General features: G+C 45.4%; 1 protein-coding gene across 1 annotated transcript in view; it reads left to right on the top strand.

The window, feature by feature from the left end:
• The window catches only part of DTD1 (D-aminoacyl-tRNA deacylase 1), a 175,998-nt gene that overhangs the window by 20,812 nt on the left and 137,504 nt on the right, over positions 1–17,682 (top strand). Inside the window, exon 4 of the mRNA XM_045981176.1 lies at positions 6,298–6,404. Coding sequence (XP_045837132.1) covers positions 6,298–6,404 — 107 coding nt within the window. The remainder of the gene's footprint in view (positions 1–6,297; positions 6,405–17,682) is intronic.

Here is a 17,682-nt window from a genome sequence, read left to right as displayed (position 1 = left end):
GGCACTCCAATCCCGAAGTGAAGATTTATTCCCTAGCTTGGGTCCCAAACTATGTCCAATCATATCACCTAGCCCAGCACAATGGAGGTTCTACAGTGAGGCTGAGTGATGATATTAATACACTCCTTTAATATAATACATAAGAAGCGCATAATAAAATGCCAACAACATGGAGATGCACTGAACTTGAATGTAAACCTTCTTCCATTCTTATAGTACCAGGGAAAACTCCTAGGTCAAGTTTAAATTCTGTATCATATTCAGGTATAAAGGAATTAAAGTTTAAAATCAAACCCATGGTCTGATGAGCTCAGAGGCCATTCTCCCTGGTTTCTTACTTTGCTACTCTTGGTGGAAGGGTATTACTGCCCAGTGGGGTCCAGGCTCTTTCAGCACAACTGCACCGCACCGCATAAGGCTCCATGTAGTCCTCTGGGGCCTCACACTGCATTGTCCTCACACAGGCTCCCTGGTGCCTCAATGAGGAGAACAGGGAGCCTTCCCTGTAGTTATCCCAAGCAGAATGAAGCCATGCCCAGGACCCCAGCAGAGACCAGAGATGTGCAAGCAAACCCTGATGGCCAGAGAAAACCTTGCCTTCAGCATCTCTGTTACATGAGGGGGCTGTGCCAGTTGCCCTGAATCTGACTTCAGAACTTCAGCTCAGATGAGAATTTAACCTCCCAGCAAGAGGTTAATTTTGGGCTATTTTCCCTGGCAACTCCTATTTACAGCTTTTAGTTTGGAATTGGGGTGACCCCCTTTGGTGGTAGTTGCCCTCACCTGGGAGTAGGCATTTTCATTTCCATGCTGGGCCACAGGACCTGTTCCCTAGTTCTCTGGCCATGGACTCCCTGGCCTGAGACATCTGCTGCCTGGAGGAGGTGTTTCTTTTGAGTGGATGGAACCATGGCAGAGACAAGCAGAGACCACTGATAAGGGGGACTTGAGCCTGAGGAGAAGCCATGAGATTCCAGGAGCTGACTTTCCGGTTCCTTTCATGATGCTGGATGTGGAATGGAACCTGGCAGTGGTTCTAATGTTGCCACCCAAGGCCTAATGTGGCTGACAGACCCTGTTGTGTGCCCTTTTCCCAACAACTGAATCCTTTCCCCAGCCAAGTCATTTAGGAAATGTCATTGCTGGAGCTGCTGGTCTTTGCTGATGGCTCCCAGAGCCCTTGCCTCTGCTTCATAGGTTCCCTTGAGCCAGATCAGCCTGCTGGGGAATCTGTGCCCTACTGGTGGTGTCCTGAATCGGCTGAGCCTTCTGGGGAGGGGGGCCTGGGGACATGGTACCCTCAGAGAAGCAGTTCTGTGCTGGTGGGCAGAGCTGCCATAGTTCCCATGGCCCACCAGGGTCCACTTCTCTGGGCTCCAGATGTGATGCAAGCCCATGGGTCTAGACCAAACTCCGTTAGCTGCGGTGGTCCTTTCCTTGCCACATGCTTATTTTGAGTCCTCCAGTTCCACACATTTGCTTGATTTCTTGGTTCCCAGCCTGTGTACCTGATATTGGGGCCTCCATCAATAACCCTCTTCCCTGCCTGCCCAGGCTCTGAGCAGCTTTAATGTAGAGCGAAGAGGAAGCCTGGGTAGTGAGGACTTTGCCTTAGTGACAGAGGGAGCTGCCTTTGGGGATGTGTTCAGGTGGCTGGCCTGAGGCTCAGGACTGGTCCCCAGAGGTAGGCCAAGTCCCAACCTGGTCATGGCCATGCAGGCTGCCTATGGAAGGTGCATGGGCTTGCTCCCAGCCAGGCCAAGAAGCCGTCAAACCTTCTGTTCTCCATTTTTCTTCAATAGCATGTTCTTTTCAGTGTGGTTTCCTTGCCTCCCCCACCCCCCCACCCCCCGCCATTTACCCATATTCTACTATGGATAGCGGTGGGAGTGACAGCAGTAACAGGGACCCAGATTTCCTGCACACTGACTGCGGGACTGTGGGCCCAGTGCCATGCCTGTACTAACAAGCAGCTTCCTTGTGGTGACTGTCCTGCTGTTGTCCTTGAACCAGCAGGGGCTCAGAGAGGCAGGGCGGGGCTTCTCAGGGAGTGGTGACCATTAGTCAGGTATTGTTCAGAAGGCAGGATGTCAGCCTTCACAGGCTAATGGGGTGCAGTGGTGGGGAGCTCGTAGAGGCCTTGGACCGTGGCTGCTGGAAACTAGGTCACAGCAGGTTTGGGGCTCCAGCTGGGAGTCTTCCAGCTGGAAACATGTGGCACAAATGTGCCTGACACGTGCTTCTCCAGCCCTGGACAGAACCTTGGGACTTAGAGTTAAGGGTGACTTGATTACATCATCATTAGAGCCCAGCTGTAGTTCTGCAGATATGTTTCTGTCTTTTAAGATTATTTTAAAAAATGTTTTTATTTCCTCTGGCCAGTATAATTTTTCATGGGACTTTACTCTTTGATCTGAACTGGAAAAAATGTTCCCATTTTAAGACCTCTTAAAACATGTCTTTGGATTTATTGTCTATACAAATGGAAATTCAGATAATAGTTCTGTTCATAACTGAAGAAAAACAGGAAAAGAAAATAAATTTTTTGCTACTTGAGTGATAAACACGGTAAAGCATATGCTGTATATCCTGGCAACAGAAATTCAAGGTCGGAAATAATTCCTTTCCTCCTGAGTCTGCCTTCAGCTTCCCTGAGGAGTGCAGCGGCTGAAATTTTATACTAATTGTAGCCATAATTTTAGCATGCAATTAAACACATGATTTCCTTCCCAGCTGATGTCTTTTTAGCTAGTCTGACATGGATAAAACAAAAGCCCTGTAGATTTACATGGCCACTTTAATTTGATAGGAATTGAAGAAAAGTCACCATTGTTTGAGCACTTTTGGCTGCATGGTAGAAATGAGATTAATCTTGCCTGTAAAAATGGCGAACAGCTTGGGTGCTTCTAATGGAGTTTCTAATGCTGCTCTCTGAGCATTGAAGGGAACCAGCCGTTGATATGTCCATTTTGCTAAGACCCTCCATGAGGTTAAGGATCACTGGACAGAGTGCTACCAGGGGGAGGAGGAGTCTGAGATGGACACTGTATGGTTGTGGCAACAGGAGCAGAGGTTCATGGATGTCGCCTTAGGCGGTAGTGGGTCTGGCATCTGAGGGAGCCCAGGACCTGAGAGCAGAGCTGCTCTCCAGGGAGGGAGCCAGAGAGGCCCCAGGCTGGCCTGCCCTGAGTTAGTGTGTCCATTTGGTGCTTTTCTTTTTCTTGGCTTCTCTCAGAGGGTCATTTGCTCTGTAAAGGATATTTTATGTGAAATTTGAGCTCCTCGCCCTGGGGAGTTTGGGAACTACCAAGGTAAGGAAACTAAATAGGTTTCTCTATTCAAGGACATCTTGAGAGTCTGTTACATGATTCTGTGCTTTGTGAGTCTCAGAAGGAGAGTTAAGCAAATGTGGTTTTCCAAAAGTATGTGACTGTGGCATTCTTTATTCAAGAAATACCTGGCAGGGCGCAGTTTGGGAAGCGTGGTTCTGGTTGTGTGGAGCCTCTTGAACATGACTTTTTATAACAATGAACATGAACAAGACTTGAGCATGACTTTTTATAACAATAAGAGCAAATGCTGATTGTGCACACACCATGTGTGAGCCGCGGTCCCAAACACTTGCTTGCACTGTCTCATTAAATTTTCCCCATGTTTTAGGTCCTCTTGTTAGCATCCCTGTGATACAGGCAAGAAACTGAGCCATTGGGAGGTTAAGAAGGTTGTCCAAAGCCTCAGAGCTTGTGAGGGCTGGGCCTGTCCTTCTCTTTCAGCCTGGGTCCTAGCTGTCCTTTAAAGCCCTGGACCTTGCGTTGCCTCATCCAAGAAGTCTTTCTGATTCACTCCCCATCCCCAAGAGGACTCGGACCCTTCTCTGGTCTCTAGAGCCAGAATCCCTTAAGGTCTCTGCCATACTGTGCAGTCACCATGATGTGCCCAGCTGTCCCCAACAGGGTTTATGAGTGCCAGGGCTGTCTGCACTTGGCAGCTGAGTCTTTGATCTCTAGCACCATGTTGGCACATAGTTGCTGTGAGTGAAAAACAGTGAGTGGTTTTCACATGTGGACTGGATCCCATATGCTCTCTTTGTTACTTATTGGTAGGTGGCAGCAGAAGAGTTCCTGGTGGTTCTGTTTGTGAGCATTTGTACTGTTTTAATTCTGGATCCAGTTCTTTTCTTACTTTGCATTTAAATTGATAAATTAAATAAATTTAATTGATAAAGTGTCAAGACCTGTGTGTTCCCTTGACTAAATGTCTGTATGTGTCATCAGCAGTGATTAGGCCCAGGGTTTAACAGAGGTACTCGGATGGATGGAGTCGTTTTTCTGATACTCCATCGAGTCATCTCTCAAGACATATTCTTGGCTTTCTTTATAAATGTAATTCAGCATTTGGGGATTGACCAGACACAACTGAGTGGGTTTGGGTGTTAAAACAGAAGGTTTGGAATAGGACACAGAGAAGAGTCTTTTCTGGGGCAGCCTCTGGCCATTTTGAAACGAATCCTAGAGAGCAGGATGGTTCCCACAGTGAGGGAGCAGGACCCTCCCTTTCCACCTATCCTTTTACTTTTATATTTAATTTATTTGAAAATTTTAATTATGAAACATACAGAAAATAGATACTAGTATGCTCACTAGTCACATTTGTCTGAGGTCTCTCTCTCAAATCTCATCATCCCCTGCCTTCTATTCAGTATGAATGTGGTTCTTGTCCTGTGTTTGGCTTTCTTGCTCATGTTTTTTTCATATATATTTACTATATATATATCTGTAAACAATATAACTCATTTTGGTTATTTAAAAGTATCATATGGGGCACCTGGATGGCTCAGTGGGTTAAGCCTCTGCCTTTGGATCAGGTCATGATCTCAGCGTCCTGGGATTGAGCCCCGCATCGAGCCCCATCAGGCTCTCTGCTCAGCAGGGAGACTACTTCCCCCTCTCTCTCTGCCTGCTGCTCTGCCTACTTGTGATCTCTCTCCCTATCAAATAAATAAATAAAATCTTTAAAGAAACCCAAACTTAAAAAAAAGTATCATATAAATGAATAAATGGTATTAAAATGATATGTCCTTGTTGCAAGTTACTTTAAAAAAAAAAAGATTTATTTTATTTAGAGGGAGAGAGAGAGCATGCGCACATGCACACATGCACCTAGGGGGAAGGGCAGAGGGAGAGGGAGAGAGAATCTCTAGCTGACTCACTGCTGTGTGGAGCCCAACATGGGGCTTGATCCCATGACCCTGAGATCATGACCTGAGCTGAAATCAAGAGTTGGACCCTTGACCAGCTGAGCCACCCAGGAACCCCAAAAGTGGCTTTTAATTTTTATTTATTTAAGATTCTATTTGTCTGACAGAGAGAGACATAGCGAGAGAGGGAACACAGGCAGAAGGAGTGGGAGAGGAAGAAGAGGACTTCTCGTCGAGCAGGGAGCCCGATCCAGGCCTTGATCCCAGGACCCTGGGATCATGACCTAAGCCAAAGGCAGATGCTTAACGACTGAGCCACCCAGTGGGTGCCAGGCACCCCAGCAAGTGGCTTTTTAAAGATCACATCACGTGTTTGAGATTTGCCCTGTTGACGCATGTAGCTGCCACATAGTATTCCACTGAGGAGTTAAAGTAGAGTTTATGCATTTATCCCCCCAGTGAGGGACAGATTGTGTCCACTTTTTCTGTAATAAATGCTGCCTGGGGGATGCCTGGGTGGCTCAGTCAGTAAAGCAGCTGCCTTTGGCTCAGGTCAGGGTCCTTTGGCCCAGGGTCCTGGGATCGAGTCCCACATTGGGCTCCTTACACGGCAGGGAGCCTGCTTCTCTCTCTCCCTCTTCCTGCCACTCTGCCTGTTTGTGCTCTCTCTCTCTCTCTGTCAAATAAATAAATAAAATCTTTAAATGCTGCTTGGATGAACACCCTCGAACACTCCTTTTGTGTAAGAATTTCTGAGTAGATCTCCCCCTTCCCCCAAGGTGGAATTCCGGAGTTGTAGAGCTTTTTCAAGCACCATCATGCCCTCTGAAGTGGCTAAACCAATTTACCTTCCGGCCATTTTATGGTCCTGTAAGCCCACATTTCCCCACCTGATGTTCCCAGATCTTTTCATTCTTGCCAAGTCCATAGGGCTTGCACCTCTGCTCTTTAATTTTGCATTTCCCTCTCTACTTCCACCTTTTCCCGTGTTTACTGGCTAGTCCTACTCTTCATGTTTCTGATTGCATTGATCTGGTGACTTTTTAGACAGGGTAACCTGGGGTCTCCATCTCTCATAACTGTTTGCGTTGCTCTTTCAGATGGCAAGTTTGGTGCCTACATGCAAGTCCACATTCAGAATGACGGACCTGTGACCATAGAATTGGAGTCCCCGGCTCCTGGCGCTGCTACCTCTGACCCAAAGCAGGTAAGCCTGGACTCTGTCGGGGTCTGTCCCTTGGTTTTTGGCTTCGATTGAGTCCCTGGAGCCGTTCTCTGTCTGAGGTGGAGAAAAGACTTCATTGTAGTGAACTAGTATCTGTGTTAATGCATCCCTTCCCAAGAATGCATCTGTTTACACTGCATCTCCTTGGTGCTGTGGTAGGCTGGACAGTACTTTTCCCTTAACCTCCTCCTGACTTTGGATTCCAGAGAAAATGTCCTTTGCCAGAGCCCCCTCTTTCCCCGCTGCGAGGTGCTTTGGCACCCACACGCCGCTGGGTGGCAGCAGAGTAATGGCACAACTCCACTTGAGCCCTGGCCTGTCCTCTGCATGGGATCAGAATGGTTACCTGGAGTGGGTTTTGTCCCAGCTGTGGGTACATGTGCCACCTGAGGTTTTCTGTAAATCCTTATTTTTCTAAAGCACTGTCTGACCTGGATTTGCTGCCAGCTCTCTAAGCTTTGAGAAAAAATTTTAATTAAAATAGAGAAAGGAAATCTATGATAGTTCTTGCAACCTGTATGGTTCTTACAGATGCTTAACACTTCTTGAGGCTTTAATTAATGTGCCCACTTAATAGCCTTCGAGACACATGGGAGCAGGCAGAGGAGTGAGACCAAAGGGACATTTCTGTTCTTCCTACTCCCCCACCCCACCCTCCCCTTCCTAGGATGCTATGAATTGGAATGATGCAGTAGGTGGGGGAAGTATTAGATAAATGTAAAACTGGATGATGTGTTCAAAGTTATAATGTTTCTTTCATTGATATTTATTGGATAAAACACTTTTGAGATACTGTTTTCACAAGAATAGAGTAGGAGAAGATAGCAGCCCATAGTCTGAATCATTATGGGCAACGCCTGAATAGTCCCCTGTCCAGCACAGGTGGCTGAAGACTCTGGTTGCTTCGTGTATCTGCCACTGGAGAACCTCTTATGAAGCTGTCATTGTGACAGCCAGTGGGATAGAGTACTAAGGCTCTACCAGCTTTATAAAAGAGTTGATGTGAATTATTTTTGTTTCTGCTTGCTTATAAATTCACATCTTAAATATGAAGGTCTGCATGTATGGCTGAAGTTGGTCTAAGACTTGTCATTAGTACAACCTGATACTGTCCAGAGGGGGAGAGCAGACTCTCCTCCTCTTTGGGTCTTTACTGTTGTCAACCAAGAAAACCTAATAGTTATGTAAAATCAGACTGATTTAGGTCAATTGGCAGTCTGCAGTTGATGGTCCTCTGCAATGCAGAAAGTTAAAATGAAACTCCTGCCACCCTACTTCTATACATTCCTTCTGTTTTCTTATTTCCTAAATTCGTGGGACTACTGTTTACCTTGTCAGCCAGGCCTAAATCTGGTGTCATCCTACTTTCATCTCAGCCTCTCCCAATACAGTTTACTATACGTTGATACTGCTCTAAGGTTTCTTTTTCTTTTTCTTTTTTTTAAAAAGATTTTATTTATTTGAGAGAGGGAGAGAGAATGAGAGAGGGTGAGCATGAGAGGGGGAAGGTCAGAGGGAGAAGCAGACCCCCAGCTGAGCAGGGAGCCCGATGTGGGACTCAGTTCTGGGACTCCAGGATCATGACCTGAGCTGAAGGCAGTCACTCAACCAACTGAGACACCGAGGCACCCAGGTTTCTTTTTTTTTTTAAATGTACTAAGTGATTTAATCTTTATCATAGGGTATGATGAGGAAATGGAGGCACCACGCTTAAGCAGTAGCTTAAGGTCGCATAGCTGCTAAGAAGCGGAACCAAGATGCAAACCCAGTTTTCAAAATCAGGAAGCAAAAAATTATTGCCTAAAATCTGTAGTCACTGACATTGTTTGAGAAATCTAATATTCCCTGAATGCTTGCCACCTCCCAGCATTTTTTGGAGAAGAATGCCAGTGGTTCCTGTGCATTGTGGGCCATGGTTTATTTTTATTTTTAAAATTTTTATTCAGTTTATTGAAAGTTAGAAAAACAAGCAGTTTACCTGTGGGTGATTTTTTTTTTTAACTGTTTCCCCCCCGCCTTAGTTCCAAGTTACTATTTTTAAGGGGAACATAACCTTTCCTACTTGTTGCTGATTGTTTGGGTTGATAGAGAAGCAGGAACACGTCTGACATAGTAGTGCTGGACTTCAAAGGTGATAATTAAAGTTTCTGGAATTACTTTAACATTAAAGGAAATCACAAATGAAAAATCCACATAAAAATTTAAATGTTTTATTTTGAAATAATTGGAGATTTTTTTTTGAAGTTTTATTAATTTATTCGACAGACAGAGATCACAAGTAGGCAGAGAGGCAGGAAGAGAGAGAGGAAGGGAAGCAGGCTTCCCGCCAAGTAGAGAGCCCGACACGGGGCTCGATCCCAGGACCCTGAGATCATGACCCAAGCCGAAGGCAGAGGCTTTTAGCCCACTGAGCCACCCAGGTGCCCCCAAATAATTGGAGATTTAAGAAAAGTTAGAGTCACGGTTCCCCTGGTTGCTTTACCCAGTGTGTAACTTTATTGCCTTACACAATCATAGTGTACTGATGGAACACTGAGATTAATACTGATTTGTTACCGTTAATTGATGGCGGGAATGTTGGGGTTTGGAGCTAATGGCCAAGAGAATTCTTGAGATGTCTTCGGTGCAAAAAGGTGGTCTTATTAAAGCACCAGGACAGGACCTTTGGGCAGAAAGAGCTGCCCTGGGGTTGTGAGGAGCTCCTGATTATATACTTTCACGTTGGGAGGGGGTTAGTAAGTCTCTAAGGAATTTTGCAAGCAAAGTTTCCAGGACCCCGAGGGGGCTAGCTCTTGTTAGGACAAGGTCATTTATTACTAGTGAAACCCTACCTTGAGACCCTTCAGATGTATATCACTGGGCCATGTGCTTGGAGGATGATTGCTAAAATATATCTTGGGGGTAGAGATAAAGGAAGTTTCCCAAGGAATTTTTAATATGTTAAAAGATCCAGGAGGTTGAGATAATGTTAGGCTAAGAGCACCTTTTTGCCCTTATCAAAGTATTAACATTGAGGCAGCTGAGTTCCTAGAGGAATGTCACTCTGCCTGTTTTAAGGACTTGTTAATAGGCTGTAAATAGTAAGGAAATTTAACTTTCCTTTTACCTTTGTTTCCCACCTCATTAACTACACTACAAACCTTATTTAAATTTCACTAGTATTTTTTTTTCTTCTAATGTCCTTTTTCTATTTCCGGGTAATCCTGCATTGCATTTAATTGTCATTTGTCTTCTCTAATCTGTGACAGCTCCTCAGCCTTTCCTTGTCTTTCATGACCTTGAGGATGTTCAAGAGTATTGGTGTGCTGTTTTGTTGAAGATTCCTCAATTTGGGCTCTCTGATTACAGTGAGGATATGTGTTTTGACAGGAATACCAAATAGCACAAAAATGATGTGCCTTTCTCAGTGCATCATAGGGAAGTACATGAGACTGATCTGTCTTATTACAGGTTATGTTAACTTCAGCCCCTTGGTTAAGATGAATTGACCAAATTTCTCCACCCTATGTGGAATATTATTAACCTTCCCCCCCCATCTGCTCTCTTGCTTGTTCATAACAGATGGCTATCTTTCTGCTTCACAAAGAAGCCATCTGAAGGCATTGACCCTGCTTCTCCATCCCCCTCTTCCTACATAGGTGGCAGAGCTGCCCTTCTCTGTGCTGAGGCCAACACCTCCCCTAGGCCGGGACTGGCTGTATAATTTGTGGGGCCCAGTGCCAAATGAAAACGAGCAGCTCCTTGTTAAAAAATTATAATAAAGAGTTAATTCTTTATTATAATAAAGGGTGAAGCCAAAGGTGAGCCCTTCTACAAGCAAAGCCCTGGGCTGTGGCGCCCTCCCTGGCCTCCCCTGTACCTTCCTGGCAGCTTCCCTTAAGCACTTTGTCCTTCTGTCCAGTCGGTCTGTCTGTCTCACTCATCCATCTCATTCCTGTGGCTTTTAAATATTCCTGAGCATTTCCAGTCGAGAAACGCCTCCGTTTCCTTTCTGCTTGCTGCCTGCTCTGTGTACTGTGATCTTCAGGGACTCCTGCTGAGGCCCCCTGAGCCCTGTGTTGTCTAATTCTGCTGCTGGCGGGGCCCGATGACCTGCCCGCTGAGCAGCAACTGCCACTGCTGCCGCTTGTCCCTGGACGTGGTCTTGAATCTTGTTTTCTGGGACACCGTGCTCTGGGCACTGGGCTACTCTGTCTGGTTTGATGTGATTGCTGTTTTCTAGTTCTGCTATAACTCTGTTTGGAGAAAAATTTTAGTCACGTTTTTGTTTTCATTCTAAATCTCTAAGAGAGTAATAATGTATTGTATCTTTGGGATCCTAAACCTTATTTCAGTTAGTACCTCCTCTTTATAACATAAAGACATACAAAGCATGATTTTTTTTTCTTTTACCATCTGATGAGGCATGTTAGCTTATTAGAGTAAGAAAGTCTTTTTTTTTACTATTTTATTTTTAAGTAATCTCTACAAATGTGGGGCTCAAACTCACAACCCCAAGATCAAGAGTCACATGCTCCACTGACTGAGCCAGCTAGGCATCCATTTTAGCCATTTCTGAGTCTTTCGTTTAGGAGCTTTCTCTTCAAATGCATGAATTGTGCTGTATCAATTTCATTTGTTCTACCAGTTAACTGGCTCAGGAGTCTCAGAGCTGGCAACAGGGTGCAGAGCAGTGTCCTCTCACTGACCAGTAGGGGGCGACAAGTAGGCATGGAGAGCCCTGGTGACGGTGAGGGCCGGCCACTTGCCTGTGGTCTGTCTCGCCCTTTCCATTCCCAGAAGACTGGGTGTTATATGCAACTAATGAATCATTGAACACTACATCAGAAACTAATGATGTACTATATGCTGGCTAACTGAACCTAATAAAAAAAAAGAAGGGGGTTCCTCTCTGGGCAAATAGCTAATTTGCTTGCTTTTGTGTTGGTAGGAAGACAGCTGCCAAATTGTTTTCACCTATAGATAAGCATGCCTTTCTGTCAGTTGAGCTTTTAATTCCAAATGTTTTATTTTCTCAGTATAATCCAACTAGTAGCGAAACTATGTACATTGTAGAGAAATGGTTATTTTGGCACTTTTTTTAAAAAAAGATTTTATTTATTTATTTGACAGACAGAGATCACAAGTAGGCAGAGAGGCAGGCAGAGGGAGAAGGGGAAGCAGGCTCCCTGCTGGGCAGAGAGCCTGATGTGGGGCTCGATCCCAGGACCCTGGGATCATGACTCGAGCAGAAGGCAGAGAGAGGCTTTAACTCACTGAGTCACCCAGGCGCCCCTTGGCAAATTTTAAAACACAGGTTCTTTAGGGGTGCCTTCAGCTCAGATCATGATCTCAGGGTCCTGGGATTGAGCCCTGTGTCAGGTTTTCTGCTCAGGAGGGAGTCTGCTTCTCTCTCTGCCCCTTCCCTCTCCCTCTCTCTCAAATAAATAAAGTTTAAAAAAATCTTAAAAAATGTACAGGTTCTTTAAACTGTCTGGACAAATGCACTCTGTTTGTGTGTGTATTTATGCATTAAGTGTCTTTTTTAGTACCTGGCAGTATACTGGGCACTTGAGGGAGAGAAAGAAGTGCTGTGACCCAGTCCGTGCTCCCAGGAGTAGGTGTGGGGCAGTGTAAACCCAGAAGGTTGATAACAGCGAGGGAGGTACAGAATAGTACAGGACAGTGTAGGATGGGTCACAAGAACATCATGTCCTGCTCCTCCTTAAGGCCCTCCAGTGCCTTCTGATGCTTTTAGATTACAACCTAAGTTCCCTGCTATCACTTACCATGCCTTAGTCACCAGGCTTCTGTGACTCAGTCCGCCCTGCCCTGCAGCCACCTGCGCTTTGGTTCCTATACTTTACCTGCTCTGAGAGCACACTGAGCTCTTTCCTACCTCTGACTCTTGTCTCAGTGTCCGTGTCTCCTCCTCAGAAGGTATACCCTGACTGCCTCAGTCCTGAGGAAGCCCCTGCCAGGTGCTCTGTCACCGTACTCTGATGACTAATTTCATAGCACTTGGCCGTTCTGTTATGATCTGCTTGTTTCCTTGTCCCTCCTCTGTCCACCCTACTGCTAGAACTCAAGTTCCCTTGGTCTTGTTCACTGCCAAGTCTTGGGGGTGAGCCTGGATTGTGTAGTTTGTTTTGAACTCATGTGTCATGGGTGGGTGGGGGCTGTGCTGTCTGTGAATGTCCTGGGTTCTGAGAAGGCTGATGCCACTGCTGATGTGGTCAAGCTGGGCCGGCCTCCCAGAATGAGGGTTTTCACTGACCTTTAAAGATGCGGTGGGGAGGAGGCAATTTAGGTTGTTGTTCCCAAACTTACACTTCGGTTGGGGGTAGCTTATTTTCACAGGTCCCAGAGCTCTACTTGCTGCCCATGAGGCCTGCGCTGGTAAAGGTGACTAGCGGTTTGCCTGCCTTAACCAGCTCTCTGCTTGCTCTTGGAACTGGCCGTGCAGCCTTTGCATGCCTTCTGTGGCTGCATCGCCAGCATGCTCCGTGCATTTACAGGCTGCTGTGTGGTCCTGTGATGTATTCTGACAGTGAGAAGAAGTTGGAACAGGAGCATGATGTGTTTGCTCTGAAAGATATTTCCAAAGGGATCAGGGCGCGGAAGCAGTAGCACAACTGCCAGCCAGAAGCTCTTTTCCTTGTTGCATTCTCACGGAGGAACACGATTCTGATAGGAACATGCTGATGATTACCTAGAAAAGATTGCTAGTGTGTGAGCTCTTCCATGGGTGGCTAGATATTGGGAGATTTCAACACCCTCCTTAGCCATTCCTGATGGTGAAAGCTGCTTTCTGCTTGTGTTTTCATTTAAATGCCCTTCCCCTTTAAGTAGGGGTTATTTGCCTGGGTCTCACCGAGAGGGGGTTGCATGTATGTGTGAGCAGGTGGGGTGGGGTATTTTGTAATTGAGGGACTCTTCCCTCAGGCCCAGAGCCCACCTAGTTCATAGTGTTGTATTAATTATTTATATTCTCATTTATTTAGTGTGATTGAAACCCTCACTTAATTGAAATGCTAGAAGGAGAGGAAAAAAGGAACTTTCAAATACACATCTTTGGACTAGCTCATGTGTGTATTGACACACTGCTGGGAGAAGTTGACCAGTGAAAAATGGTGTCAGAGCTTTTAATTTTAGGCTTGTCTGAATATCATCATCACCTCACTTATAACTTTCTCCATAGACTTGTTTTATCAGCAAGGATCCATCTCTATTCCTGGAAACCTTGGAATGGCTGGATTGAGACATTTACAACTTCTGTAGGATCAAGAGGAAATATGTAGGGGTGAGTGGTGGGTGGGGAAAGAGCTCTGTTTGGTTTTATTTATTTGTACTTCCAGAGACGGGCTAGCCTTTTAAGTAATATGTGCTACGGAATCCCAAAGGTGGAATGGATGACAGACTAGGACACAGGTGGCAGCCCATGGCAGGTGCACAAAGGTGGGCACTTCATCTTCATTCCTGCAGTTTGAGGTTGTGAGAGTTATTCTCAGTATATGAAGAAGTATGTTGATGCCAATAAGTTTGTGTTTTTTCATAGAAGTACATTTATTTAGTGTAGGTCTCTCCTTTTTTATCCTTTTTTTTTTTTTTTTTAAAGGCTTGAACTCCAGGTTGAAGTTCCCTATCTCTGTTGGTTTCATCTCGGTTTTTGCATGACCTGAGCCAGGCTCACGTTGTTGACTTGTGACAAGAATGTGCTTCTAAGTCTGGTTGCCAAAATGGTACCAAGATCCACTCCTTTATTCCAGTCATTAGTTCATTTTGTCACACTGATTCATCAAACAAATGTTGACTGAGAGTCCTGTTGTGTTTACGCAGAAGCGTTAATAAAACAGAAGCAGAGACTTTGCAAGAGCATCTTCATTCGTTGTTTTTGTCGTTGGTGTTGTTTATCTTTGTCGTGGTATTATGGTGGGAGTGCTGGTGACCCTGAATCCTGGGATTCTCCTGTCACATAGGGGCCTTCCCAACAGGACAGGGCTGGTACCTGGCCGGACCTCTTGGGCTACGGAAATCACCCTTGTTTTTATTTCGATGTGAACATTGACTTCCCTGAGTTAGGAAAGCAGCATAACCCTCTGGGGGGAGGGTTGGATATGGAGGCTGGGTTGATCCTTGACCTCCTGCAGTCCTGCTCTTGGCTCACCAGCAGCCACAATCTCTACTAAGTCCCATCAGTGTGTGTGTGTGCCGTGCCCTACTTGGGGTATGCGGACCTGGCTGGTGGGAAAGGTTGTGAACTTCGAAGATGTTTCCAAGCAGGCTGGCTTCTTCCTTGTTGGGGGAGCTGCAAAGGATCGCTTTTGTCTTATTATTTTGATTTGTTTCTGTATAGGTAATTGTCCTAAGTTGGTACATTAGAATTAAAAAGAGGTCTTTGCAAGAGATACATGGTTTATCTTTGCTTGAGGACCCACTGATTGATTGATTGATTGACCGACTTTCATCTTACCTTTTTAAATCTGTTTACTGAAATTGCAAAAATTGATAAGAGTTTGGTTCTCTCCTATTGAAATTTGGCTGGTAAATTAAAAACTGTGATCCTCTCTACCTTTGACACATGAAACATTTATAATCTTCAATTAGATTAAACAACTCTCTCAGGGCACTAATGGGCTAGTGCATTTAAAGTTTAAGGGCTTTGTTCCTTTGTATGCATTTTGGGCAGATTCTTAGTTATTTTAACCTTCTGATCTTATCTGTGGTTGTGTCAAAAACACAAACTCCTAGGGGTGCCTGCATGGTTTAGTTGGTTAAGTGTCTGCATTCTGCTCAGGTCATGATCTTGGGGTCCTGGGATCCAGCCCTGCATCAGGCTCTTTGCTTAGCAAGGGGTCTGCTTGTCCCTTTCCCTCTGCCCCTCCCCACTGCACAGGTGCACACGTGTTCTCTCTGTCTCTCAAATAAAATCTTTAACCTCCCCCTCAAACTCCTTACCTTACTGTTTGACCTGCCAAAGATTAACCAGCATCTTTTTTGGGAGGGGAGGGGTAGAAGGAAGGGGAGAGAGAGAATCTTAAACAGGTTCCACCCTGAGCATGGAGCCCAATATGGGGCTTGATCTCAGGACCCTGAGATAATGACCTGAGCCAAAATCAAGAGTTGGACGCTTAACCAACTGAGCCACCCAGGCCCCCTAAGCATCTTTTTTATTATTCCCAAGGGAGGAAGGTAAAGTTTATCCTTCCATGGATTTATACTTTGGCAAAGCAATGCTTTAAATATACAGACTCAAGATTTTAATTGGGAATTTTTAGCTAATTTATTAGGAGCTTCATAGTTCCGGGTAATTGTAGAAAGATGTTTGGCAAACCAGTGGTGTTTTGTAGAAAGCCTTGTTCAAACATTTGCATTACTAATGGAGAGAAAAGAGTGGCATGGAAGTGATAGAAGTAAAAAATGGGCTTTCATCAGATTCTCAGAAGGCCCCAAAGAAATGAAGATATTGGTGGCCTGGGGGCTGTTGTGTGCAGCGATTCCATACTCAGTTCCGCGCAGAGTCACTCAGACTGGTGTGTTCTCTGTCTGAGACCACAGGCTTCAAGCCACGGAGGGTGCATATTAAAATGCAGAGTCTTGGGGCACCTGGGTGGCTCCGTTTTTAAGCATCTGCCTTTGGCTCAGGTTATGATCCCAGGGTCCTGGGATTGAGCCCTGCATCAGACTCCCTGCTCTGCAGGAGGTCTGCTTCTCCCTCTCCCACTCCCCCTGCATGTGTTCCCTCTCTCTCTGTGTCTCTGTCTATCAAATAAATAAAATCTTAAAAAATGAAGGGTCTGGGTGCTTTCCTCCCACCTCTGGTTTTCTGAATGAGAGTTCCTGGCATGTCTGGATGTGAAAGGCAGAAGAGTAGCAGATTTATGTTTTTAACTAGTTCTTTGTGAATGCTTTGCGAACTACTGGACCAGAGAAAATTGAACATTGCCATTTTTATCTGCTTCAGGCATTGGTCTCTCTGGACCACCTGCCCTCCCCCGCTCTGTCCCCCCAGCTGTGATGACTACAAATACTTTACAACCTGTATTACTGCAGCTGCCAGGAAGCAAGATGGCTGGGCTTGAGAATTGAGGTCACATACTCATCAGTGCCCCCTCAGTTCCTCACCCCCCACCCCCATATACACCGCAGTGATGAAAATATTCCCAGGGCATGGTACCTTCTTGACACAATTACAGATGTGTCAGGGAAAAGCTGATAGAACAACAGCTCAATACATGAGTGAGTGATGATGGGCCCCTCTGCTGAGTGACATTGAGGCCTGTGCCAGGGGAATAACTTGTTTCTTTCTTTCTTTTTTTGTTTTTTAGACATTTATTTATTTATTTATTTTAGAGAGCAAGTGGGAAAGAGAGCATATGTGAATGGGGGGAGGGGCAGAGAGAGAGAGAGAGAGAGAGAGAGAAAATTCTAGACTCTGCAGTGAGTGCGGAGCCTGATTTGGGGCTCGATCTCAGGACCTTGAGATCGTGACCGAGCCAAAAATCAAGAGCTGGATGCTCAAATGACCGAGCCACCCAGGCATCCTGGAGTAACTTGTTTATTTTCTTTTTTTTTTTTTTAAATTTTTTTTTTTTCTTTTTTACAGATAGAGAGAGAGAGAGAGAGAGAGAGATTACAAGTAGGCAGAGCAGCAGCCAGAGAGGGGAGGAAGCAGGCTCCCTGCCAAGCAGAGAGCCCGATACGGGGCTCGATCCCAGAGACCCTGAGATCATGACCTGAGCTGAAGGCAGAGGCTTAACCCACTGAGCCACCCAGGCACCCCGAGTAACTTGTTTCTTAAGAGAGGGGAACCCAATATGTGGATTGCCCAATGGCTGGGTGAGATTCCAGTGGTATACTCTCTTGAGATTTTTGGTTTGAAAAACAGTGCTTATAGTTCTCTTGGTTTTTTGGGTACCAGACATCTGGCCCTATTCCTAGGTTGATTTATTCATGGGACTTGAATAAAAACCCAGGGTCATCACTACCAAGCCTTGGCTGGGGAATTGCAATTTAATGGAATGCATGAATGTTGAGGCTTTGTGGGCTATTGGCTAATCATTTGCTTTTAAACACACGGGACATTGTTAGGGGTTCGTATTTTATGATGTATTACTTAAGTTCATGGTAGAAGCTTTTCACATTAAATTGTAGGACTAGTTTCCTGCAGATCGTTTACTGGTTTTTGATTGTTATTTTTGTTTTTCTCCTTGTGTTCCTGGTCGTCCACCTGAAAGGAACTCCTTCCCTGTTCTCTCCACCACCCCCAATCTTTTAAGGT

This window comes from Meles meles, chromosome 16 (genome assembly GCF_922984935.1).
Source record: "Meles meles chromosome 16, mMelMel3.1 paternal haplotype, whole genome shotgun sequence".
Lineage (NCBI taxonomy): Eukaryota > Metazoa > Chordata > Mammalia > Carnivora > Mustelidae > Meles > Meles meles.
The sequence above is the reverse complement of the archived record's forward strand: the minus strand, read 5'-3'. Positions and strand labels throughout refer to the sequence as shown.